Consider the following 27213-nt stretch of genomic DNA (forward strand, 5'->3'; position numbering starts at 1 on the left):
CTTGCAGTGGAAGCGTTCACCTTTGCACAGACATGGACACATTTCCCACCACACCTTTAGCAGTGCAAATCTAAAATCCTGTGCGTTTCAAGCTGCATTCAGACAACTCTTTGTGCAAAGGCTCAGCAGTGAGGGTAATTCAATAAGGGGTGGGGGATGGCAAATTATTTGAGAAAGATGAAAGTCTTAGGGCCAATGCATAGTTTCAAAGAGAGTGGACTAGACAGCTGTCCTCATTCTTTCTGTCCATTTGTCTAGAAGCAACAGAGGTCTGCATAAGGTATTTCAAGTGCTGGGTCCTTGGACCCATTGTTTCCCTGGCAAGTCCTTCCTTCCCCCTCCCCCTCCACCTCTCCCCCAACCCTTCAATCACTAAAAGCACAGCAAAGTGTCAGTCAGGTCAGCCGTCATGGTGCAGCAGGTTGAGCTCCTGCTTGGGCCACCCACATCCCATTTTGAGGTGCTGCTACAAGCCTGGCTGTTGTGCTTCTGATCCAGCTTCCTGCTAATGCAACTGGGAGACCTGGTGATGGCCCAGGTGCTAGGGTCCCTGCCTCCCACATGGGAAACACAGATGGAGTTCCTTGCTTCGGACTTCTGCCTGGCTCAGCCCCAGAAGTTGTGGGCATTTGGGGAGTGAACCAGCACATGGAAAGCCACTCTCTCTCTCTGTTTCCCTCCCTCTGCCACTCTGCCTTTCAAATAAATCTTTTTTAAAAATCACCAAAATATCTTTGTAAAACTATATAAACAGGGGCCAGCCTTCTGGCACAGCAGGCTAAGCTGCTGCCTATGATGCTGGCATCCCATATCAGAGCACTGATTGGAGTCGCAGCTGCTCTTCTGATCCAGCTCCCTGCTGATGTGTCTGGAAGAGCAACGAAGTATGACCCAGTACTTGGGCCCCTGCCACCCACATGGGAGGCCTAGATGAAGTTCTGGGGCTCCTGGCTCTGTTGTAGACCAGCCCTGGCCATTGCAGCCACTTAGGGAATGAACCAGCAAATGAAATAACCATCCTTCCCTCCCTCCCTCCCTTCCTCCCTCCCTCCCTCCCTCCCTCCCTCCCTCCCTTCCTTCCTTCCTCTCTCTCTCTCTTCCTTCCTTTCTTTCTTTCTTTTTTCTTTCTTTCTCTCTCTCTTTCTCTCTCTCTCTCACTCTGCCTTTCAAAACAAAATAAATCTTTTTTTAAAAACTCAGGACCAGCAATGTGACATACTGGTCAAGCATCCGCCTGCGGCACCAGCACCTTATGTGGGTGCCAGTTCAAATCCTGGCTGCTCCACTTTCAATCCAGCTCTTTGCTATGGTCTGGGAAAGCAGTGGAAGATACCCCTAGTGCTTGGGTCCCTGCACCTGCGTGGGAGACCTGGAGGGAGCTCCTGGCTCCTGGCTTCAGATCAGCCCAGCTCTAGCTGTTGTGGCCATTTGGGAAATGAACCAGCAGATGGAAGACCTATCTCTCTCTCTCTCTCTCTCTCTCTCTTTCTCTCTCTCTCTGCCTCTCTTCTCTCTGTAATTCTGAATTTCAAATAAATAAAATAAATCTTTGAAAAATATTTATTTATTTACTTGAGAGGCACAGTTACAGACAGAGAGCAAGAGAGAGAGAGAGAGAGAGAGAGAGAGCGAGCCCATACGGGGTGCAGATGGCAACTTAACCCACTACTCCACAATGTCAGCCCCAGATAATCTTTTTCAATCAGAAAGTTCATTGTGCTATGTGGCTTGGTCTGCACCTTGCTTTTATCACTGAACAGCATGCCGGAGCTGTCTTCCCAGATAGCACGGATGGACCTACCTCATCCTTTCTCATGTGTTTGACAAGTGTTCCTTACCGGTTAACACTGAGATCATCTGGGCGTTTTTGCCACAGTGTTGCAGCGAGCAAGCTTAGTCACATGTCTGTGTGTGCTCTTCCTACCAGTGAGATTCCTCACTCATAGCATTTTCTTCCTAATGCTGCCAAGCTCTGTTATATCTCCATTTAATTTGAATTAGGGCCAGGTCCAGCCATCTGAGGCCAGATGGTGCTTTCCCCTGGGGTCCTTGCCCAGGATCCCATGAGTTCTGTTAACCCAGTGAGAGCCAGAGAGAAAACCGCGAGGGCTGCTCAGACTGCCGGCACGCCCGGCCTCGGCTGCCTCCTCTAGTGGCTCCCTCGTGCGGCCGGTGTGGGGGTGGGAATGGGGGTGAGCGCTGTCACGGAGAGCCATAGCCGATATCCCTACCTCAGAAGACAAGACTGCAACAGAAGAGCGTAACAAGCGTGGGCTCCGGGCCTTTGGATGGAAGACCTCGAGTCTCAGGGCCAGCCAGCCATTTTATGAAGAATGGGCAACCATTGAGCAAAAAGGGTGTGACCAAGTAGGGAAATGCAGCAGGGCCTGCCGGTCCTGATTCTTCTGGGCTCATCTGCACAGCATCCTTCCCTGCCATGTACAGAGCAAGAGCCTTTCTGAGATGAGGATTTTTTAAAAAGATTTTACTTACTTATTTGAGAGGCAGAGTTACATTTAGTGAGAGGGAGAGACAGAGAGGTCTTCTATCCACTGGCTCACTCCCCAGATGGCTGTAATGACTAGAGTTTAGTCGATCCAAAGCTAGGAGCCAGGAGCTTCTTCCAGGTCTCTCATGGGGGTGCAAGGGCCCAAGGACTTGGATCATCTTCCACTGCTTCCATAGCAGAGAGCTGGGTTCGAAGAGGAGCAGCCGGGACTTGAACTGGCACCCACAGGGGATGCCTGCGCTGCAGGTGGAGGCTTAGCCTACTAAGCCACACTGCCGACACCTGAAATGAGGATCTTAAGATCCACCATCAAACAAGGTAGGTCAGAGAATTTCGTTATGGCCAGCTAAAGACAGAAAGGCAGCGGAGGATCGGAATAGTATGTTCAGGCTTTAAGGCTTGCTTTGGGGAAAAAAGGGGTTTTAGTGCCCGTGACCCCTTTGGGAAGGGAAACTCTGGTTCCTATGCCTTGCCTTGGGGTGTGGGTGCATAGAGAAGAGAGCAGGAAGCCAGAGGACAGGAGAGGGACAAGGAGAACTTTGCTCCTGGGGCCCTCACTTTGGGGTATTGGCTTCTGAGCCCCCCAAAATTATCAGTGCTGAAAGTAAGTCCCTGCACAGTGCAATGTGTCCTCATCCATGGCTGCGCTGATCTTTTCATCCGATGGGGGACGTCCTGGCCACACTGTTTCTTCTTGAGGTAAATTCACCTCCTAGCAATGCTCATGGCCACTGGGGCAATAAGCCTGAGCCTGGAGGGCACTGTCCTTTGCCTTATATTCTGGGTTACAGCTGTTGTTCCCACACAGCGGGTCCTCCAGGTTAGAGTGGCTGGATAGGGAGGAGTCTCTCACCACTCCCCCAGGCCTTTCCCACTGCCTCCCGCGTTCCTTCACAACACGGTCGGAGTCTGGTTCCATAAGCCCAGGGAGCACCTGGTTGTCACCCATCTCAAGGCAGGTCCTCCCTTAAAGAACACAGAGGTCCTTTCCCGCTTGATCAGTTTCTCCCCAGTGGAAGCCCTAGGCCCGGCCCAGTCACTGTCCTCTGTCCTGGACACAGGGCGAGTCGTCCTGCTCTCAGAATGCTCCAGTTCTCTGGAGAGCAGTGGCAGGTAATAAATGCAAGCACAAGCAGGCAATATTGGAGCGTAACGGGTGCTGCCAAGACAAATGCCAGGTGAGGTGATGGAGCGACTGCGTGGGTTCCTTTTGGTGGGTATTCAGAGAAAGCGAGACTTGAGGCCTCACTGATCCAACCAGATGAAGGTGGAGGGACCCGGCATGACACATGATGGAGGCCTGTATGACTGGAGCAGAGACACAGGGGAAGAATGTTGAGACACAGCCTCCGCAAAAGGCTATCCATGAGGCTGGCATTGTGGCATGACAGGCAAAGCTGCAGCCTGCAACGCTGACAACCCGTGTGGGCACCGGTTAGAGTCCCAGCTGCTCCACTTCTAATCCAGCTCCCTGCTAATGTGTCTGGGAGAGCAGCAGATGATGAACCAAGTACTCGGGCCTCTGCAACCCATGTGGGAAACCAGATGGAGTTCCAGGCTTCTGACTTTGACCTGCCCCAGCCCTGGCTGTTGTAACCATCTGGGGAGTGACCCAGCAGACAGAAGACCTCTCTCTCTGTGTCTCTTTCTCTCTGTAACTGTGCCTGTCAAATAAATAAATCTGGGGGTGGGGGGGTGGGGGAGTGGAGAGGCAGGCAGGCTGTTCTGGGCTGGATCAAACAAATACTCCAGGGCAGTGACCTTGAAGGCCTCTTCCAGCTCAAATGTCCTCAAACCTCAAATAAAGATCTAGGGAGCCCTGTCAGCCAATCATGACTCCTGAATCTGACCATGTAGATTTTGTGATTTTTAATTTTTAATTTTCTTTTTTTAAAGAGTTATTATTTATTTATTTGAGAGGTAGAGTTACAGACAGTGAGAGGAAGAGACAGAGAGAAAGATCTTCCTTCTATTGGGTCACTCCCCAAATGGCTGCTACAGCTGGCGCCGCGCCAATCTGAAGCCAGGAGCCAGGTGCTTCCTCCTGGTCTCCCATGCGCGTGCAGGGCCCAAGCACTTGGGCCATCCTCCACTGCCTTCCTGGGCCACAGCAGAGAGCTGGATCAGAAGAGAACAGCTGGGACTAGAACTGGTGCCCATATGGCATGCCGGTGCCACAGGTAGATTAACCTACTGTGCCATGGCGTTGGCCCTAATTTTTAATTTTCTTATTTTCATCCATTCAAAGATTTATTTGAAAGGCAGAGTGATACACAGAGAGAAGGAGAGTAGTTTCTGCCTTTTTGTCTCATCCTTTTCATACTGTGTTTTCCCTCTCTTATGTAGCCTGCGTTTGTTAAAGAAATATTCCCATTTTCTGGTAGATATCTAAGCTGACTCTTAGCATTTAAGTGAAGCCAAAAGGTCAGGAAATGCAGACTCCTTCTTCATGGCTGTTAGCTGTGCCTGGCCGGGGCGTGATGAGCATCAGAGAGAAAGGCTCATTTTCCCTATTGATGCACCTGCTGTTTCCAACTAACCCCTTGTGCTGTGATTCCCCAGGCAACAAACGAAGCATTGTGGAGTCTTTTCTGATCTTCTCAATGGGCAATTATACATCTTTAAGACAATAAATTTTGTCCGTAGAGCTGCTGATTACATTCACTTCTGAAAATGCCTAAAAACAATGAATCAAAATTTCTTCTGCCTCGTTACATTGAGATGCTCATCAGAGACGTAACAGAAGGTACGGTGGACCTGGAAGCAGGTGTCCTGGAGCGTGGCTCTTCTGGAGCCAGCTGTGGGACTTGGAGTCTTCAGCCTCACCTCCCCAAGCCTGGGGTTTCTTACCTGTGTGAAAGCAAGAATGCTGCTCAGAGAGTTGTCAGGGGTGGGCGGGAGGAAGCTTGCGAGGCGCTGGTGTGTTGCCAGTTCTTAAGCTTGGGTGCTGGGCAGTCCCTTCACACCTGCAGGGCCTTGGTTTAGGAACCTGCTGAGCATAACAACATCTGAAGATGTGCAAATCCTTTATAAAGAATAATATAGGGGCTGGCGCTGCGGCACACCGGGTTAAGCTATGCCTGCAGCACCGGCATCTCATGTGGATGCTGGTTCAAGTCCTGGCTGCTCCAGTTCTGATCCAGCTCCCTGCTAATGTGCCTGGGAAAGCAGCAGAAGATGGCCCAAGCACTTGGACTCCTGCACCCGTGTGGGAGACCTGGCTCCTGGCTCCTGGCTCCTGGCTCCTGGCTCCTGGCTCCTGGCTATTGTGGCCATTTGGGGAGTGATCTAGCGGATGGAAGATCTCTCTCTGTCTCCTCCTCTCTCTCTAACTCTGCCTTTCAAATAAATAGATAGTTAACAAGAAAAAAACAGTATAGTATTTGCATATAACCTACACATGTCTTCTGGTATGCTTAACATCATTTGAGATGACTTATAATACTTAATACAATGTAAGTGCTGTGTGAATCATTGCTACACTGTTTTGTTTAGGGAATAATGGCTGGACAAAAAAAAATCTGTACAAGTTTAGTACACTTGCATTTTTTGGATATTTTCCATTCCTCTGCTGGTTGAATCCACAGATGTGGTACCTGATACAGAGAGACAACTGTATGTGTTTGTTCTGCTGCTCAGTTTTAAACTGTTTTACACATTTTGTACATTTATGGGGTATATGACGTATTTCACATATAAAGAAGCAGCAGTAGGTACCTGCTTATTCTTGACAGAAATGGATGCATTTTCCTGGATCTCCTGGCAAATGAAATGAACCACGATAGAAGAGACATTCCGCTTTCTCAAATCAAAGCTCATTCTTTTCCACCTGGTCCAACTGAAAGAGTAATCAGTGAACATTTCATGAGGACAAAGGGCACATGGCGCTCAGTGCGGCCCCTTCCACCGTGGCCCTCCACACTCCTCACTGGAGTTCGCTTAGTTTTCTCAGAAATATGCCAGGAAGCAAAGCACAGAGAGAGTGTCTTAAAAGTAGCAAGAGAGAAGCTTCTAGAAGCATTTGTGGGTGTACCTCTATTCTACAAGAAAGAAAGCGTGTTATTCATGCTGCTCTATACTTCGCTTTGTTGTTGTTATTGTTTATGTTATGTTATGAAAAGATCTTTCCCTATCAGCCTACGGATTTGAAGCGATCAGATCTGGTTTGGTGAAGCTCATGGGAGCAGTGTGGAGCATGGGTGTGGGGTGCCACGTGTGGGGCCTGTTGACCACACTGCAGCATCCACTCCACTAGGGACAGTTTCCAGGTGCTAGGGACTGACCTGGCTTAGATCATTTCCATTTTCTGAGCAGGAAACCAGAGTTCCTGCGGCCACCTGGTTAGTCTGCATTTGCTCCTGACCCCTGGGCTCACCTCCATCTCTTTCCTGAGGCCAGCAGATTGAACCTTCAGATGCTGGGGAGCTGGCTCATTGCAGTACTGGGAATTGAATTTGCTGGTGCTCTCACCACCCTCTCTGTTCTCCGAACTTGAGGGGAGTCAGGGCAGTGGTGTTGATGCCTCTGATGGGTGAACTGCTGATCCCAAACCCCCTGCCATCTCCAAGGGCTTCTTTCTGCTGTGGTTGGAAGGTTGTCCTCAGACTCCCTGTGACTCCTGTAAACCCTCCTGTTCCATGGTGGACTTCGGTGACTGCTTTCTCACTGTCTGCTGTTAACCCGCTCTCATCCCTGCAGGTGCGAGTGATGGTGGACCTGTGCAACAGCACCAAGGGCATCTGCCTCACAGGTAGGCTGGCCGACCACCGAGCCAGGGCCACCCACAGCACATGCGTGTGCTGGCCAAGGGGACCGTGGCAGGGTGTGCACCCGGGGACCCTGTGTGTTATGAACATGCATGTTTGTCTGCTTTCACCACATGTCTTGAACATGCTGAAAAGCAATTGTAATATAATGAGGAAAAATTAAGTCTTCAGGATTCCCATGGAAATATGGCCATGGAAGATAACGAGGACCTGGGTGATTAGCAAAGTGGGGTACTTTGAACCTGGTGTCTTTCTTATCCCCATTGGCTTTAAAAAGGGAAAAGGAGAAAGGGCCCTTGCTAAGTGATAGAGTTCTTTGATAAGAAGCAAGTATGTCCCTATAGCATAGGAGAGGGGGCTTCAAAAAGTTCGTGGAAGGTAGAATTGAAAAAAATGTTTATATTGGTGCACAAAAATTTGAAATTCATTCATATGAAGGATTTTCAAAAAGTTCAAGAAAATGTATATTATAAAAAGTTATGCATGAATTTCAAAAAAATTGCATAAAAATAAAATTATCTTTTTAAATACATATGTATAGGTATGTATGTATGTATTTGAAAATCAGAGTGATAGACAGATTTTGCATCTGCTGGTTCACTCCCCAAATGGCTGCAACAGCCAGGGCTGGGTCAAGACAAAGCCCGGAGCCAGGAACTCCATCCTGGTCTCCTGTGTGGGTGACAGGGTCCCAAGTACTTGTGCCATCCTCTGCTGCTTTCCCAGGCAGAAAGCAGGGAGCTGGATCAGAAATGGTGCAGCTGGACTCAAACCAGAACTCCAATATGGGATGCTGGCATTGTGATCGGCAACTTAACCCACTATACCACAGCACTGGCCCCAAACTTATCTTTGAATTGCATTATTCTATGAGCTTTCTGAAGTACCCTCACATATAGCTTGAACATCTGCGAGCTCATTGGGGCTGGAGGTTGGATCCCTTGGCGCAACTGGAGGTTGCACTCGGTGAATCCAGGATCCAGCTAGCAGACATGTCAGGCCCTGGGGACCAGGAAGGGCTGATGGCTGACAGATGGGAAAAGGAAGAGATGGCGTTCTATACCTGAGAGGAGCGCCATTTGCCTCCCGCCTCCGGAAGTGAGAGCCCAGAACAGCCCTCGTTGTCCCCCACGCCAGAGAAGGCTCTGGCCAGGCGGAGGACAGTCCTTTGGGGTGGATTGGGGGCACTGCCTTTCCTGCCTCTCCAAAGGGCATGGAACACCCTGAAGAAATGAGAAACTTATTTTCTCCTAAGAACAGCCCGCTGGGCTCACACTTCAAAAGATCACGAGACTATGAAGCCACTGGAAGTTTGTGGGGCCCAAGTTTGTGGGGCCCAGGTGGTACGGCCACAGGGTCTGGGGCAGTTCTGGGCCCTCCTCCCCCAAGGAGCAACCGGGTCCAGTGCATATGGGGTGTGAAAAGCCTAGCCCCTTGCCATCTGCTGTCTCCCGGTTCCCGTCATGCCTGAGGGCGAGTTACGAGGGTAACTCACTCCACGAATTTGTTGCATGCAGAAGCCAGTGGTTCCTGTGGTCAGCCGCTGAGAGAAACTTGTCTCAGGAAGCCCAAATCCAAGTCTGACTCCCATTCGCTTATTTTGACCCTGGAGAGGAGAAATGGATCCTGTGGCTTCTTGGGAAATGCTAATTGCATTACTCAAGTCACACTTGGGCCCTCACGGGAAATTCAATATCTTCAGAACAGCTCGGTCCTTTATTCTGAAACCCTTGAGACTTAAGCACCTTTCTTCCATCTGTGGAAGTCCCCTTTCAGAGTCCCCACGTGTGACAGCGAGGAGTGCTAGAGAAATGCTAAAATGGATGGAATTGCAGGCACAAAAGCCTTGTCGAGAGGCACAGGAAAAGCATCTTCCTTTCTGAGTTTTATAGTGACAGCCCTGAGAGCCATCGAGACCACTTAGAGGAGAGCGATGGGGAGCGCGGGTCCCCTCCGCGCTGGAAATGGGTTGAGTAGGTGATTCTTCGGCACCTGCAAATGCTTGTCAAAAGCCAGCACTTTCTCCCTTGAAATTAGGTCTCCTTTTGCGCAGAAAGCTCTTCGATTAAAACTTAGGTGTGAAAAGTATGAGTTACGAAGCCCTGGAGCCAGGGAGCCCGGATTGCACTGGGCTGCTTTGGGCAGAGGGTCTTGGCTGGGGCCCAAGAGGGTGCTGAAAGGCAGGTTGCCTGGGGGCTGGTGCCCTAAAGCAAGACGTAGCTTTATGCTGGGTTCAGATGCATGTAACTTGAGTGTAAAAGAGTGTGTAACTTAAGGCTACTCCAGCTATGCCAGCAAAATTCCATTCCTGTCCCTGATGGAAAATGTCTAAACAGCACTGGCTGAACATGTATGTTAGGGCCAAGGCACTTCAGGTCCTCACGGCCAAGTGCCCCCAGCCCAGGGATGGCACTTTGTCAACACCCCCCACACCCCCTGTGTTATATATTAATGTTAGCCATCGCAAAACACACCAGACACCGGAGTAAGGGAAAGGGTTTATTGGGGAACACCTTACAGACTGGAGTGAAGGGGCGGTGAAGGAAAAAGAGAGAAGGAGACTGTAAGAGAGAGAGACAGAGAGGGAGAAGAGAGACAAGAGGAGGAGAGGAGCCAAGAGAGTGCAGGAGAGAAGGACCAAGAGAGCACGTGTTCAGGAACAGGCCCTTTAAACCTTTGCCTGAGGGCGGGCAGGGAAGCAGGAGCAGTGAATCCCATTAGGATGGGGGTGGAGCCTGGCTCAGGTAGCTGGGCCTTGTGGCCGGCCACCTGGCTAAAACTGCACCAGTTTCCTAACACCCTGCACAGGCCAACTTCATGTGGATCCCAGTTACTGCGGAGCCTGGCCTCGTGGCATTCTTCTCTAGTCTTCCAGAAAGCCATGACTCATTGCTTGGAGTGGGCACCTGAAAGAAAACCTGTCTGCCACCCCTTTTGTCATTTCTTAAGGCTCCCATGGTTATTGTTTGAAGTTGAAATCCCCCAGTGAATGGGACTGAGCTGAAGCTGCAGTGTACTGGGGATGTGTGAGCAAAGATGCCTTTCCAAGTCAGGTGCCTGCCACTAGCCCAACAGCTGGTGGTTGGCCCTGTGCCAGGTGTACCAGTGCACAGGGGGTAGGGCTGAGGCCACAAAGCTGCAGCCAGTGCGACACTGGGAAATAAACACGGCGGCCACACGTAGAAACCGCTCTGGGGGCTGATTGTGTTTCTGCTCAGCTAAAGGCACCCACCAAAGCTAGCTGATTGCTTTAGTGTTGGGAGAATCAGCCTCCAAGCGTGAGAGCTGCTCAGGTCATCTTACAGAGCACGCCTAACTCTCGTAGGAAAGGAGGGGGCACCACGCGCCTTTGGGCCTGAGCCCCTGTCTAGCCCTGAAGCTGGTGTTGGCGTGAAGGCCAAGTCCTGGCTAGGGGGGAGGAGGAGGAGGAGGGGGAGAAGAAGAGTCAGGACCAGACCTCCAGACTGGCAGCCTCGAGTTTATGGAGCTGCATCGTTCGCTAGCTCAGTCTAAGACAGCAGAGCCAGGCCTGGCTTTCCCAAGTGTCGCATTTGGCTTGGTTTGGCTTCCTCGTTTCTTCCATCAGAAGAATTTGGGAAATGCGTAGCCTCTGCCTCCCTGGTCGCTGCTGGGCTAAGCAGGTGCCTTGGTTTCGAGAGTGCCCATTCAACAGCATCCGTGGGTCACAAGGGAGGCTCCGGGGGAGAGAGGGGGGAGACTGGAGGTCCTCGGGGGTGAGTCGCTTCCCCTTGATTCTGCATGGCCACTGTGGGAAGAGCCCGGTGCTCAGGGGCCTGCTACGTTGGCCACTGGCCAGTGCCCTCATGCTTGTCTCTATCACTTCCACCCCACAGCTGCGGAGCCTGTATTTCCTATCTGAATTAAGACTCTTCTGGCTGCTAGTAGTAGAAGCCCACTAGAGCTTACTTGAGAAGAAAAGCCAGGGTGTGGGGGAGGGGCAGGGAAAAGGTATTAAACATTATTGTTAGAGGGAGTATCTGTCAAGATGAGTTAGGCCAAACTTTGGTGCCGACCAAACCACAAAACCTCAGTGGCCTCACCCAGCGAACGCTTATCTCTCATTCCACTAAGTGCAATGGAGTTTGGGTGAATCTTCTAGATAGTTCTGCTTCCGCCAGGGGCTCAGGGAGCCAGGCTGTGGGCTGGAGAAATGGAAGAAACTCAGTTGCTCAGGTTACAATCTCGTTAACTTGTCTGAGTGCTCAAGCAGAATGGTCCACAGTAGGACACGCCTCTGCAGAAGCACAGTCCTTTTGCTAGGCTGTCTGTAAATGATTCATCTATCCTCTTAGCTTCCCGGGGACTGACCCACTAAGGGGAGGTATCTGTTACCCGACCTGAGCTCGCAGCTTTCCTTGGCTGCTTCAAGCAACAGCAGAGATTCCCCGAGCCAGCATCAACAGTTCCCCTCAGCGGGCTGGACAGCACTGTCCTGGGCTGACACCCCTGTGCCCGGGCTGCACCAGGGCCTTGTCTTGCATTCATTGGCACTGATTAGATTGATGGCTCGAGAGATGATTAATAGATGCATCTATGGTGAAGCCAGCTCAGTAGCTATTCTCGGTGCATTGAAGCTAACGCCAAAGTGGTTTGCTTGGCATATGAGTCTCTGCCAGTTTGTTGTTCAGGGTCTTTGGGGCTGATATAATGAGTTCTAGATAAAAGGCCCGGGATCGGTTTCTCAGGGTCAGCGGGTGACTGGGGCATTCGGAAGGGGGAGGGTGCTCTTCGGTGGCTGCGGTGCTGGCTTCTCTATTCCGCTGTGGTTTATCATCTGCATTTCTTTTTCTGTTGTAGGACCTCCCGGCCCCCCAGGTAAGAGCCCCTGGACTTTCCTACTTCAAGGGGAGGCTTTAGGTGGCTGGGTCCCTAGGATTCCACTGCAGGGACAGGGGAAGGGGAGGAAGAGAGGAGGGGTGTGTTGGCAGCCCTGGCTACGTCCTTTTCTCTCTCTCGGCTCCTCTCACTTGAGAGCCTGTCATCACCATCCCATCCCCATCTCTGCTTCCAGAGAAGGAGGGAAGATGCAGAAGAGGGTGCAGAAAAGGCACAGGTGCGGATGTTTCTAAAATGTTCCTGTCCCGTGTCTTGCTGCAGGACCTCCGGGAATCGGTGGCTTACCAGGGCACAACGGATCTGATGGACAGCCTGGCCCCCAGGGCCCAAAAGGAGAAAAAGGAGCCAACGGGAAAAGAGGGAAAATGGGTATTTTGGCAGCTCTTCTAATTAGCTTCTTTGTGGCTTGTCTCAGTGGCTTCATGTGGGATGGGCTACAGCGGGGCACAGCGGAGTGAGCTGCTGCTTCTCCAGGCTTGCCTGGGAGCCAGGCCGTCCTGGCTCACCAAGGGCGTACTTTTCAGCCCATCCCTGACGAATGTGTACGTGACGCCGGAAAATCTGTCTCGCTGGGAACAGATTTCCAGCTCTGCTCGCTCTGATGCAGGTGGAGAGGTGGGAGAGCAGGAGCAGGCAGCCCTGGGAAGCCCTGATGGGCCCTGGGCAGCCGTCACTGCCGAAGCCCCACGTTCTCTCAAGGTTCAGCACCTGCCTTGCCCACTCTCGCCTGCTCCTCCCCAGCGAGTCCTAGCCTGGTTGAAGTTCAGCGGCTAATGTCAGCCCTGGGAAGGTGTCGCTGGCTGCAGGAACAGCTCCCAGTGTCGAAACAGAAAGGCCATGAGAGGGGCAGGGTTACACAGAGAAGCCCCAAGCAACCTCACCCAAAGAACGTGGCACCTGCGTGGTGAGAGACCCCTCGGGGGCCCTTCTAGGAAAGCCCTGCTCTTAGCCAGTCAGGGCCACTGCTAAGGGCAGGAAGAGATGACTTTTAGTTGCAAGTCCCTATGCCACCAGGCACAGCTTTCCTGTTTGTGTTCCCAGAGCAGGGACGAATGGAAATCTCTCCTCCACCCGCACAACTTTGCTGGGATAAACAAAGACAGTCCAAGCAGGAGAAAGGCCGTGCCCAGGCCACAGCCCAGGTGGTGTCCCCGCACCCGCACCGTCCACAAGCTTCTGTCCCCTCCTTTTCCATAGGGGAGGAGGAGACAGGGAATGGAGACAATGTTGAGGGCTTGTGCAAGATGCCTGGGGAGAGTGGCTGGTGCAGGAAACAGATTAGCTCATACCAAGATAACCACTGGAATTTGAACCAGCCCCAGGAGTCCCTCCAGGTGGGTCATCTGCAGTCCCCTGTAACAAAGACAATTCTCCAGAGCGATGCAGCCTGTGCCTGGGCGGCCAGAAGCTTCATGGCCTTAGGGGGACCCCGATTCTGAGCCCGCCTCTAATGCCTTCAGTTTCCTTTTGATTGTACTGCTCAGTGGGCCACAAGGTGCTACTCTGGGGGTGGGGGCGCCGTTCGCTGGGTCCCAGCACCTTGGTGAAGTTCTCATTGCAGTGGGGAGGGTGGAGAAGTGGGCCTGCTGCACGGCCAGGGCAGGCGGGCAGAGAGGAGGAGTGAAGGTGGGGAACTGAGAGCAGAGGGGCAGCACGGCCCCACCGGGTCGCCCTGGACAGCTTAAGCACAGTGATTTGCTGGCCAGCGCCGTGGCTCACTAGGCTAATGCTCCGCCTTGCGGCACCAGCACACCGGGTTCTAGTCCCAGTCGGGGCGCCAGATTCTGTCCCGGTTGCCCCTCTTCCAGGCCAGCTCTCTGCTGTGGCCAGGGAGTGCAGTGGAGGATGGCCCAGGTGCTTGGGCCCTGCTCCCCAAGGGAGACCAGGATAAGTACCTGGCTCCTGCCATCGGATCAGTGCGGTGCACCGGCCGCGGTGGCCATTGGAGGGTGAACCAAGGCAATGGAAGACCTTTCTCTCTGTTTCTCTCTCTCACTGTCCGACCTTTCTCTCTGTCTCTCTCTCTCACTGTCCACTCTGCCTGTCAAAAAAAAAAATTTAAAAAAAAAAAGAACAGTGATTTGTACTCGGAGCAAGGTGGGGAGGATTTTTGTGGCACAGGGCCAAGCCCTACTCTACTGGTGAGGGGGAGCCCAGCAGCCATGCTGAGGGGGGCTGTAGGAGGGAAGGGAGAGGCTTGGAGCAAGGCAGTGCAAAGGTACTGGGGTCTGTTTGTCAGTGGGGCTCTGTTTCTGGGAAGGCCTCCTAGGGTGGGCAGCGTTGGCCTCAGATGCCTCACTGGAGCTGGGGATGGAACGTGAGTCACTGAGGGCCCCGCTAACCCCGTGCTGGTTGAATGATGTCAAAGCCAACCCTTGAGATGGAGGGCTGCTGAAAGAAAAGGACTTACTGGGCTGAGACCATTTTTCTGTAGTGAACGTTTAGGGAAGGAAGGGCTAAGCTGTTTATACTGAGTCTACCTTGGCTGTCGATGTGGGGGCAGGGGTTACATGAGGGAAGAGGAGGGCTTTGGGACAGGAGGGCCATACAGAAGAATTCATTGCTTTTGTTGTTAAAGATTTACTTATTTATTTGAAAGGCAGAATTACAGAGAGGGAAATAGAGAGATCTCCCATCCAGTGGTCTACTCCCCACATGGCCACAATGGCTGGAGCTGGATCAGGCCAGAGCCAGGAGCCTAGAACTCCATCCAGGTCTCCTCTGTGGATGGCAGGGGCCCCAGCACTTGGGCCGTCTTCTACTGCCTTCCCAGATGCAGTAATAGGGAGCTGGGCCGATAGGATTTCAGTCAAGCTTTCAACCTTAACCACCTTTTTTATCTCTGCCCTGCTTCTCTCCTTGTAATTAAATTTAGGTCATCTCAAATCTAAGACAGGGTTATCTGAGGCTGGCGCCACGGCTCAATAGGCTAATCCTCTGCCTGCAACGCCAGCATCCTGGGTTCTAGTCCTGGTTTCTGTCCCGGTTGCTCCTCTTCCAGTCCAGTTCTCTGCTGTGGCCTGGGAAGGCGGTGGAGGATGGCCCAAGTCCTTGGGCCCTGCACCTGCATGGGAGACCAGGAGGAAGCACCTGGCTCTTGGCTTCGGATCAGCACAGCACGCCAGCCGTAGCGGCCATTTGGGGGGTGAACCAATGGAAAAGGAAGATCTTTCTCTCTGTCTCTCTCTAACTCTTCCTGTCAAAATAAATAAATAAATAAATAAATAAAGACAGGGTTATCTGGAGAGCCTGGCTTTATGGAAAGGGGTTGCTGGAAGCAGATCAGCCCTGGGCCAGCCCAGGCTCCAGAGCAAGGGCCACCCTGCCAGAGCCCTGCCACAGGCCCTGTGGCCTTGCTTCTCCGCCCCCCCCCCCCGCCCCCACTTCTGAGCCCCTGGAGGGATTGCCTGCAGAGCAAGAAGGAACCAGGTGCAGGGCCACAGCAGGGAATTGGTCTATTCTAGCACAGTGAGTGACAGGATCGGATCTTTCTAAATACTACGGTGGCTGCTGCTGTGTGGAGAGCACATTGGAAGTAGCACACGAGAGTGGGAGTCAGGGCAGGGAGAGCGTGCAGATGGCACCTGTTGGTGCAGGTGGAAAGACTGGCGGGTGGCTGTGGGAAGACTGGTAGAGCTGAGTGCTACTTACAGTTGAGGTCAGCAGCTCCTGATGGTGGTGATGTCAGGAGTGAGGGAGTGGGGAGGCACCAGCACTGACGCCAAGGCGATGTCCTGCCTTGCTGGCTGGGTGAACTGGTCCTCCCTGAGTTGGGGAGCCCTGTTCCCCCAACTGCGGGCCCAGCCTGAGATGTGCTGGCTTTGACATGCCTTGGGATGCCTGGGGAAGTATGTCAAGGACCCTGAAGATACGGATCTGCAATCAGAGTTGACCTTAGGGCTTCAAGGTGCACACAAGGGAGTTATCAAGGCATCCGGCAATGTTTGCCATCTCTTAGGGACAGGGAGTGACTGGAGAGGAGAGGCTCTGTGGAGCCCAGAGACGCTCCAAGGTCTAATGACCCAGCCGAAGGAAACGAGCTGGCCAAGGAGGCCGAGCGGAGGACTGAGCCACTGCAGGAATGCCGGGAGAGGGTGGGCGTGATCATGAGCAAACACTTCCTGAGCAGGTTTCCAGTGCGGGTGGGGAGCCAGCCTGAACCGTCAACAGCGAGCTACACCTACAGCACCACCTGAGACCGCTGTGCGCGGGAAAGGCTGGGGTGCTCCGAGATAACAGTGCGGGCCGGGGAGATCGCCTCCTAGGTCAGAGCTGGAGGGTGAGAGTCAAGGACAGGGGAGCCCTGGGCGAGGGCACAGCACACACCAAGACCACCAAGCCCTTCCAGAGCCTCTCTGGGTCTCGCTGGAGTGCCCCCGGGGCCCCGCAGGGTCTTAGGGAGAAGGCAGGGCCGGTGTGTCAGCTGATGGTTAAAGGACCTTTGGTTTGCTGCAGTGGGGAAGGGGGGGTGTGGGAGTACATTCCAGAAAGAGAGAACAACAAGTGCTGTTTCCAAAAAGGGGAGAAAGGGACAGGGGGTGGGACGTGCCCTCTGGCGACACTCCCCTAAACAATGGCAGACAGCTCCCAGGGGCTGCTGGGCGCTCTGCTAGAGGTCCCGCCGCACACTGAGCTCATCCGGGCCTCATGGTAACCCCTGAGACGGAGAGGCTTTGTTAGCTGTGTTTGTAACAGATGAAGAAATCTCTTTCAAAACATGTGTCCCTCTCTGAAAGTGCCTCCCGGGTTGGCTGTGGGTGTGCTGGGGCTGGCATCCCCGAGTAGAATGTGATGTCCCTAGGAGCGCAGGTCTCACCTCCAGTGCCTGAGATGCCCAGCGAGGGAACTCAGTGCATTCGTTGGTGAGTGGATGACCCTGGTGTGTCACACATCAAAGGGCAAGTAAATAGGGAAGCAGGACTTGAATCCAGGTCCCTCTGACTCCTGGGCCCTGCTCCTAACCCCAACAACACTCAACTGCCACGCTCAAGGGGCCCAAGGGGCGTGAGCCTAAGTGGTGAGAATAGGGTTATTGGAGGTACCACGGGGCAGAAGCAAGCAGGAAGGTGGGGCTGCAGAGCTGGTGCAGTCGATGGAGGAGATAGGGCTTGAAACAGCCTCCAGCCTCAACCCCAGTGCTGTCTCATGGGGAGGCCGGGAGAGCTCCAACCTTTCCTAGAAGTCTGCGGGCCATCAGTGAGGAATAACCTGTCCATCAGGCAGACTGACCAAGGCGGAGAGGAACAGTGGAGGGAGTTCTAGGAAGACCTGCCTTGGTTCCGACTGCCCCAGTAGCCTCGGACAGGTCACCCCATCACTGGGCCATGAGGTACTCGTCTGTGCGCTGAGAATGTTGGGTTACAACTACCCTTACGTGGTCTCCAGTTTTAAATACACCGCTATGGTGTTGGTCCTTGAAGGCTGAGACTGGGCTTGAAGATTTTATTACCCAGCACAGCTCTTAGCCAGGCCTCAGCAGAGGCGCCCTAATTAATGAACGGAGAGTGCATGCATGCATGATGGAGAAGACTAGAACACAGTGCACGTCCATAAGGGCCTGCAGGGTGGTGGAAGGCAAGGAATGCGTACTCCACAGCCATGGCCGTTCTAGTCGGGACACTTCACGGCAGGCAGCGCTTCCCAGGCACCAGCTGGATTTCCAGTGCACACACCTGGCACCTAGGACCCTACATCAAGGACGGGTTGGGCAATAGCGCTAGGTGTGGCAGCATCTTGGAAGTCAGTAGAGGGGAGGTAGGGAGGGCATTGCAGGGAGAGAACAGAAAGGCCTGGGCTCGTGGTTGTGAGGTCACCCCTAGGTATTGCTGGGGCCCCAGGTGCGCTGGAGTGGGAGCCAAAGGAAAGCAGGGCCGGGGGCTTTGGCTCCACGGATGTAAGAGGCAGTTAGAAGCCGCTGTGGGCTCCTACGGAGACTAGCCTGATGGAAGCTGCAGCTGAAGATCTGCAGCTCCACAAGTGCATCCAGGAAGCTGGAGTATCCGAGGGCCTCGGTGTGTGACCTCAGAACAATGCTGGAATGGCGTGGTTTGGGACCTGGGTCTTCAACCGACCAGCTGTGCACCCTCGGGCAAGTTGCTTAACCTCTCTGTGCCATAGTTTCCTTCTTTGTGAAACGGGAACAACCTTGGTATCATCCTCACAGTGCTGTTAGGAAGGCTGAATGTGCGAATGCATATTATGTGCTGGCTTCTGTTAGGGCCTGGCATCTAGTCAGCCTGTGTTTATGTCTGCTCTTCTTTACTGTGGTGGTGCTTTGTAAACACGGGGAAAGAGAGACTTGGTTTTAGATCGAAAGGATCAAGGGGTGTGTCCGCCCTCATCTGAAGCCGCCGACTTGGATCAAGTGAAGGAGACGGCCAAGTTCTCGGCTGCGTCCCTGGCACGTTCTGTGCAGTTTGACATCCTGAGGCTCAAAATCCAACACCGGCTTGCTCTCCTGCCGTCTCTCTCCTGGTCACCTAAGAGGTGATGTGCAGTGCCTTCTCTAAAAATCGCATCCTTAAAAAAGGCAGAAATAAGCCTCCTCCCCCCACTTCCATGTGTCTCGGGACTGGGTTCTGTGTGACACCCTCTGGCCCCCTTTCTCCTGCCTTAGCGACAGACAGATGGCACTGCCAAAAATAAAACGTCCTCGCTCAGCCCCTGTGGCGAAGCCCGCGGGAGTGGGCCCCAGCCTGGAGACACACAGCCCCAGCCTCGGTGCAAGAGAAGCCGTTTGTTTTGTGTGGATGACGCCCGGGAAGAAAAAGTAGCAGGAAGCCACTTGCAGCACCGGAGTTAGTGAGGCAGGCAGAACCCGGCCTGTCTCCTCTTGCCGGGTGTGCAGACTCGAACCCCAGCCAGGAGCCCAGGGCCAGACGATGCCAGGGTCCAGATGCCACGCGGGTCACTGGGCACGGCTGACAGCCCTGACCTTCCAGGGTCGGGGCAAGATAGAACGCCACACACACCACAGCCCGTGCATGGCCAAGGCGATTCTGCCAGCAGAGACGAGAGGCTGCCTTGTTGCTCACAAGAGGCCCAGAGCAAACTCTGCAGGGGACACGCTGCCCGCACCCTTCCTTAATGAAAGCCCCCAAGCAGTACGGCGCAGCCCGGCCCAGCTCAGAGCCCCAGGGCATCCTGGAGCAGAGGTCTTCCCCAGCTTTCAGTGCTTGCCCAGCGGAGGGCTGCCTTCCGGCAGAAGCCTCCTCCCATTTCACCTGCGGCTTTTCGGAGGAAGAAAGCAAAAGGCCTAAGAGGAAGGGACAGAGAAAGGCAGGAGAAGCTGGCTGATGGCGCAGGAGCTCTCCTTGTCGCTGATGCGCGGAGCCAAGCTTGCAGTGGCCAGCAGCGGGTGCCATTGCCCCGGGCACGGCTAACTCCGGCTCGGGTGAAACCTGGAGGCGGTGTTGGTCCCACCTGGCGCGCTGCGCTCTACGGCAACTTTACAGCCCTCTGTCTCCTTCAGAGCACGTGCCACATTGCCCATTGAAAACACTGACCAAAGAATGGCTTGTGTGAAAGGCCCCACTACAGCCTCTCCTCCAAAGTGACTGCCCAGGTTGGCAGCCAGACGTCCTGGTTACGTGGCTGAGGGTGGCTCGGAGCCGTGGGTTTCCCGTGCTGCTGTGAGGGATGCGTTAGGAGCCATGACATCCCCAGGAGGCAGAGAACGTGTTCCTCCTCCGCCTCGTCGCGCAGGTGCACAAGGCCACCTGAGTTTTCCAGGCCAGCGGCCCAGAGTGTCGTGGTTTTCATGCAGATGTTTTGTATGATTGGCTGAAATGTAGCAAACGTCTGTCGGCTACACTTCCCAACAGCTATCAGTAGCCGAAGTCAGTTTACGCACCGCCATCTTACTTGAGACAGCCGGAGGGTGGTCCCTTGAATCTGGAAGAGCAGTTTGAGTGTTAGTCCTCTCGGGGTGCGTGGAAGTGCTGAGAGCACATTTGTTTAAGGGAATAGCAGAGTGCTGGCTAATGATAAGATTCTGTTGTTTAGAGTATTTGAGTATGGCAGGATGCGTCATGATGTGATAACGTCCCCATGGCTGAAGGGGCTGGGGCAGAGCCAAGTGAGTAGCACAGAAACCCGGTGGGATTGGTGGGAGGCTGCTCTAAGCGGCCTCTAGGTGGCGCCTTCCAATCTGGACTCTCTTGGAAAATGATATTGGAAGCGAACAGGACTGGCAGGAGCTGGTGGGGGATGGCAGGAGCGTGATCAGATATGGCTTTAAATCTGCAGGGGAGACATTGGCAGTGCCACAGGATGACAGCCCGCGAATGGGAATTGGCCAGGTTGGTGGAACGTAAAAGAAGGATCCTGAGCAATCATTCAGCCAGAGACTGTAAGAAGGGGCATGGGGACTGGCAGGGCAGAGAGAAGGGTCAGAAGTCCTCTGGGTCGTGGACATTGAGAGCAACTGAAGACTGGTCTGTGTAGGGGCAAAGGGCAATTTCTCCCCTGTGCTCTGGGATTCGCTGGCACAACATGACGAAGACTCGGTAGGAGAAAAGGCGCAAAGGAGACAGTGGGGGCGGGGGACCACAGCACAGGGAAACACAGGAGTGGGATGATGCACCAGCCAGCCTCGTTCAGAAGCTCATAGACTTGGTTTCCTGTAGGAGAGAGGGAGAGCGGGGAACGCAGCTAAGTTGGAGGGATTGGGAGCCATCACTGGCGAGAGTCTGTCCAGGAGATAGCGGTCCGCTTATGAGAAGATTCTCTCGGGGATCTGAGCGATCCCAGGACGCACATTATCCGGCTCTACTTCCCGGTCTTCCCTGTCAGACGGTGAGATTTCAGGGTGAGGTTGGAAGGCAGCTGTGTTCCCTTTTGCAGTCCGGTCCCAACGCAGACAACGGATTCCCGATGGCCCCTCCTTGTGCTTAGGTGGGCAGAGAGGGCACGAGCTTCTCCTTTGGGTCAAGTGCATAGCATGCTGGGGGTGCTGTACTTCGTGTCCCGTCTTCTGAAGCCCAGCGGTTGCACTGAAACTTGCTCTGGCTTTCCTACGCTGCCCGAGGCCTCTGCCACTTTGAGCCACATCTCTACTGCGCAACATCTCTGGAAGCTGTTGTCCGAGTCTGCAAATACTCCCTGAGACCGGGGAGCTGTTGATTGATCCGTATCTGTCATCTGCTCCCCGGGTACCAGCACAGCTGCGTAGTCATGATAGCTTTTAAAAGATTCCTTCACAGCCGGCGCCGCGGCTCACTAGGCTAATTCTCCTCCTAGCGGCGCCGGCACACCGGGTTCTAGTCCCGGTCGGGGCGCCGGATTCTGTCCCGGTTGCCCCTCTTCCAGGCCAGCCCTCTGCTGTGGCCAGGGAGTGCAGTGGAGGATGGCCCAGGTGCTTGGGCCCTGCACCCCATGGGAGACCAGGAGAAGCACTTGGCTCCTGGCTCCTGCCATCGGATCAGCGCGGTGCGCCGGCCGAAGCGCGCCGGCCGCGGCGGCCATTGGAGGGTGAACCAACGGCAAAGGAAGACCTTTCTCTCTGTCTCTCTCTCTCACTGTCCACTCTGCCTGTCCAAAAAAAAAAAGATTCCTTCAGATTTTCTACGTAAACAACCATGTTATATGCAAAAAAGGACAGTTTGAGTTCATCCTTCCCAATCTGTATGGCTTTTCTTTTTTTTTTTCTTGCTTTATCTCACCAGCTAGGACCCCCAGGAGAGTGTTAAGTAAAATTGATGAAAGTAAATATCTTGGGGCTGACGTTGTGGCAGAACAGATAAAGACACTGCTTGTGACACCAGCACCCCATGTGGGTGCCAGTTCGTGTTCTGACTGCTCCACTTCCAACCCAATGGAAGATCTCTCTGTCTGTCTTTCCCTCCCTCTCTCTTTCAAAATAAATGAATTTTTTAAAAAATTTTTAATTAAAAACGAAAGTAGATATCTTTGGGTTATTCTCATTATTAGATATTAAGCTATTCAATGTTAAGGATGTTATTAGCTGTAGGGTTTTTTTTTTAAGATTTTTTTTCCCTTTTGGAAGGCAGAGTGACAGGGAAAGAAAGAGAAAGGCATCTTTTTAACAAATTTATTTATTTATTTATTTGCAAGGCAGTGTTCCAAACAGGGCGAGACAGAGAAATCTTCCATCTGCTGGTTCACCTCCCGAATGGCTACAACAGCCAGGGCTGGGGCAGGCTGAAGCCAGGAACCAGGAACTCCATCCAGGTCTTCTACATAGGTGACAGAGGCCCAGTTCTTGGGCCATCTTCCACTGCTTTCCCAGGTGCATACGCAGAGAGCTGGATGCAAAGCAGAGCAGCCAGGACTGGAACTGGCGCCCATGTGGGATGCCGGCACTGCAGGCAGTGGCTTTACCTGCTACACCACAGCACCAGCCCCTCAAATCTTGATTTTTAATATCCTGAAGTCCATAAGAACCCTGTAAAATAGCACTACAATGCTGGCCCCTAGCTGTAGGTTTTTTATAGATACTCTTTTGAAAACTGAGCAAGGACTGTTTGTTTGAATTTATCAAATCCCAATTTTCTGCATCTGTTGAAATGATCGTGTGGTTTTTCTTGCTGAAATTGTTAACATGGTAAATGACACTGAATGGCTCAGATCTTGGCCTTTCTTCTTGCAGTCACTTACAGATCAGTTTGAACCTTTCAAAGCTTGATTAAAAAAAAAAAGATTTATTTATTTATTTGAAAGGCAGAGTTACAGAGAGGCAGAGAGAGAGAGAGAGAGATGGCCACAATGGCCGGAGCTGTGCTGATCTGAAGCCGGGAGCCAGGAGCTTCTTCTGGGTGTCCCACGTGGGTGCAGCGCAGCCTCTGAAAGCGGGATTTTATAATATCTTTAGGTCCATAATGGCCTTTTTCCCATGGCTAATCTAACTCCACTGCAAAGACAAGACTTTCCAAGAGCTCTGCCCAGTAACCTGTTAGTTTGTGCGATTTCTCCAAGTTGACTGGTAAGGATGAGAACTCTCTGTGTGTGAGCTCCAACAAAGGACAAACATTTATCAAGCTGTCTGAATTCTTGTCTCGGCCTTGTGGAGTTCATTTCAATCAAAGACTCAAGGGTGCCCTCTGCAGGTCTCCAGGGTTTTCTACATCGTGCTGCAAATTCTAGCCACTTCCACATCTGCAAACCCAGATTTTTGGCCCCCCACTCCATGAGGTTGCCAGGCTCTGTTTGGGTTCCCCCTCCCTGTACCACTGGGGCCTACTTCGAGGCAGTGAGTTGGGATAGAGGGAGGGGGCCCTGTGCTGCCCGTGGCCCAAAGCTGACATGAGCTATTGCCTAGACCTCGACTGATTTCTGGCTGTGTATGAGTGGATAGCAACTCCTTGGGGTGTCAGTCTCCCAAAGAACAGAAGCAGGAGTGTCACCCCTTACTTTGTTCACACTGTTACCATACCTGCTGAGGGCTGTGCTAAAACAACCTTCCACATTTCGCTGTTGCGATTGAAAGTATTTTGCACTGGACAGTCCCAGTGATGGCAGTGGAAAGGGAATCGGAGGCCCTTTGGGGCTCACTTGACAGTGTCAGGTTTAGCCAATGTAGGCCTTGGTCTCGACATCTGTGAAATGCCAGGAAGGATAAGTGCTCAGACGACCTCGCTGACAGGTTGTGAGGCATAAACTTAAGTACTGCAGGTGATACATGCTGTTGCGACACCAAACAGACCCCACCCAGTGACCCAGTGACTCTTCGTGGGGACAGTGCCAGCCTTTTTTTTTTTTTTTATTTAATTTTATTTATTTGAGAGGCGGAGTTACAGAGAGAGAGACAGAGAGAGAGGTCTTCCAACTGCTGGTTCAATCCCCAAATCGCTGCAACAACTGGGGCTGGGCCAGGCCAAAGCCAGGAACCAGGAACTTCCTCCAGGTCTCCCATGTGGGTGCAGGGGCCCAAGCACTTGGGTGATCTGCTGCCGCTTTCCCAGGCACATTAGCAGGGAGCTGGATCAGAAGTAGAGCAGCCAGGACTCAAACCGGCATGCATATGGGATGTTGGCGCTGTAACCAAGGCTTTGACCCACTGAGCCACAGTGCCCTCCCCATTGCCAGCCTTCTAATCAGGCCTTCCCACCCATTTCCTCAGTGGCCCTCATCCCTCTGGGGGCTCGCTCCTCTGCCCCACACAGCCATCTACCTGGAAACAGGATTCCTTGCTGAAGGCGTGGCTCCCTGCTGCCCCAGCAAGGTTCCATGTTTTCTTCTTCAGCTACTTTGCCCCTGAAGTGCAAAACACAATGATCGCAAAGTGCCATACCAGGATTTCTTGCTCAACAGACTAATATCTGTTTTCTCCTCCCACCCCCAGGGCTACCTGGAGCCATAGGAAATCCCGGGGAAAAGGGAGAGAAGGGGGACGTCGGTGAACTGGGCTCGACTGGCAACGAGGGCCCGCCGGGACAGAAGGGGGCCAAGGGAGACAAGGGAGACGCGTCCAATGACGTGCTTGTGGCAGGTGAGAGGGCCCAGGGGCCCTGGGTGCCTGCAGGGTCTGTCTGCACCCACGCCCCACACTGGCTTGGTGTGGCCATCTGGCTTGCAGGGTGTTTTGCAATCTGTGTTTTCAAAAAAAAAAAAAAAAAGAGGAAAGCCAGTTTGTATTACTGCCTGAGGGCAGTACCAAGCTGAGAGCTACACAGAAGCCCTCTAATTCAGATCTGAAAGCTGGGGCGGGATTGAATGGGCTGAAGGAAGCTTCCTTTTCCAAAGACTTAGTGAAATGCAGTACAGTCTGGAACAAGGTGAGTGACCGCAGATGTCACAGAGGACGCTGGCCAGAAAGTCACGGCTGAGCCCACCGCAGACCCTGGGCCTAAGACTTTGACGTAGAATTGGGGCAGACTGCAGAGAGTTAGCATCTGTAGGGCAGCAAGCCACAAAGTCACCTGGCGGAGAGAAGAGGTGACAGCTGATTATTGAGGACAGAGAGGCAGGAGAATTTGGAATCCACAGTCCTCTGAGACCACTGCATCCTACAGACATAACCATCCGATTAACTCCGTAAACCCTGGATACCCAAGACCAGCATTCATGAACCAGGGACTTTGCTGGTGACTAGAAATATGAATAGGAAGATGAGCGAGGTGTAGTATCTGCCCTCAAGGAACAAGGAACAAGGATGGTTATAGGTGCTCAGAGCAATGACCCTGAATCAGGCACCCACTCACCATTCAAAACAGATTTCCAGGCACTGCATCGAGGATGTAGATCAAATGATGTTTAGCACGCTTGGTTTCATAAACAGGTAGCATTGCCAAGCAAACTGCATAACACTGAAAAAGTGTTCTGACGGTGTCATGTTTTTAAGTGTTTGAAAAGCTGAGGTTGTGTTACAATGGGAAATCGACACATCTGGTATACTACAGCCCCTAAGCCGCTGCACAAGTGGGGGAGGCCTGGGCGGGGCAGAGCCGGGCGGGGGGGGGGGGGGGGGGCGGGGAGCGGTGGGGGGCGTGATGACAAACCATCCTCCAGTGGATCCCAATTGAAGAAACCAGGCCGGAGCAGAGTGCGCCCCCTGTGGGGAGTAGAGGAGGTGCAGGAGGGCTGGCCCACATCCACTCTGCCCACAGATCTCTGCCCCTTCAAAGTAGACAGAGAGCCATCTTCAGCCCCGGTGGCTCCCATCTGCCCACTCCTGGCAGACTGAAAAGGCTGAATGGGAAGAGGCAGCTAAAGAGACCTCTGCTCGCCGTTCTCAGCTCAGGACAGGAAGTGAAACAGAGCCCGGCAAGTAATGTGCTCCTTAAGAAAGCTCCAGAACAATAGTCCTTGCCAAGCACTGCTCCCTCCTTGGCCACCTGCGGTTAGAGGCCTGTCTGCCTGCAGGTGTGTAGGGAGCGGAGCTGCCAAAGCATTTGTAGCAGTGACCTCATGGGTTTTCTCAGGGCAAGGGTCATGATTCTCCATGAGGGGTTGATTTTCCTGCCCAAGGTCACAGAGCTGAATGGAACCCGAAACAACATGAGCTCCTGCTTTCTTCCACCCTTCTCATCCCTGACCACATGTTGGTCTTTAAAAGGTGCAAATGGTCAGCCCCTTCCGCCTCCCCCAACACTTGATGCAGTTGGTCAGGGGTGGGGTACGGGCCCTAGAAGGTTATTAGAGCTCCTTAGATGATTCGAATGAGCACTCAGGGACAAGCGCCCATGAAGAGAGGATGCACGTGGAGTGAGCACACCTGGAGCCGAGTCCCAGTGCTTGCCCAGGCTGAGACCCTGGGCAGATCGATGAACCGTGCTAAGACTCGGTTTCCGGAGAGGATCCTCCTCCCACCCCCAGAGCGGTTTGGAAGAATGATGGGGAGATTGGTCAGACTTGGCACAGTTTTTGGCACGTGCCTGGTCCTTATCCCAGTGTAGACAAGTGCTGAGGTTACTTCCTCTGGGAGGGGCCAGGCTCCGTGAGGCTCCCAGGAGCTGATCACAAGTTCACTTCTTGCAGGTGAAACGCAATCTCTGTTTATAGCTCTTCATTTTTTCTTTCTTGCTTCCTCTCTCCAGGTGCCAAAGGTGACCCAGGCCCAGCTGGCCCACCTGGGCCCCCAGGCCCCCCAGGGCCTCCAGGGCCCCCTGGAAGCAGAAGATCCAAAGGCCCTCGGCAGCCAAACCTGTTCAACGGCCAGTGCCCAGGTCACGAACCCCTGCCCGGCAAACCCACCTCTTCACCACATGACCCCCAACTCTGGGTCTGCACCCCAGGACTTGGGACCAGCTTTTCTAAAGCAGAGGGAAGAGGGTTTGTCCAGATGAGTGCTGCCCCTTGCAGCATGCTCATTCAGCCTGGGAGACGCTTAGCAAAGACAGGGCGGGGCAGGCAGGTAGTCTCCTTATTTTGCTGATCAAGAAACCCTTTCAGACCATCCTGAGAGCATCCCTGGTGACAACAGAGAGGCCGCCTGTCTGTCCAGCACCCACAAGGTGACATGGACCCTGCGGAATTTGTCAAGGCAGTGGGCCTGGCCTTCCCCAGGAAGCCCCAACTTCCCCCAACCTGCCCCCAACCAGTATCTCCTCCAGGCCAAGGCACCCCCTGTCATCCTCTAGCCACGTCCTCCCCCTCCCGCTGCCTTGCTTCTGCCACCCAAGA

General features: G+C 53.3%; 1 protein-coding gene across 1 annotated transcript in view; it reads left to right on the forward strand.

The window, feature by feature from the left end:
- GLDN (gliomedin) overlaps nucleotides 1–27213 on the forward strand; it is a 57484-nt gene that overhangs the window by 21419 nt on the left and 8852 nt on the right. Inside the window, exons 2-6 of the mRNA XM_002717725.6 lie at nucleotides 7208–7259; nucleotides 12094–12111; nucleotides 12394–12501; nucleotides 24434–24580; nucleotides 26628–26756. Of these exons, the coding sequence (XP_002717771.4) occupies nucleotides 7208–7259; nucleotides 12094–12111; nucleotides 12394–12501; nucleotides 24434–24580; nucleotides 26628–26756 (454 nt within the window). The remainder of the gene's footprint in view (nucleotides 1–7207; nucleotides 7260–12093; nucleotides 12112–12393; nucleotides 12502–24433; nucleotides 24581–26627; nucleotides 26757–27213) is intronic.

Source organism: Oryctolagus cuniculus, chromosome 12, assembly GCF_051225735.1.
Source record: "Oryctolagus cuniculus isolate XC-2025 breed Fujian yellow rabbit chromosome 12, ASM5122573v1, whole genome shotgun sequence".
NCBI classification, from domain to species: domain Eukaryota; kingdom Metazoa; phylum Chordata; class Mammalia; order Lagomorpha; family Leporidae; genus Oryctolagus; species Oryctolagus cuniculus.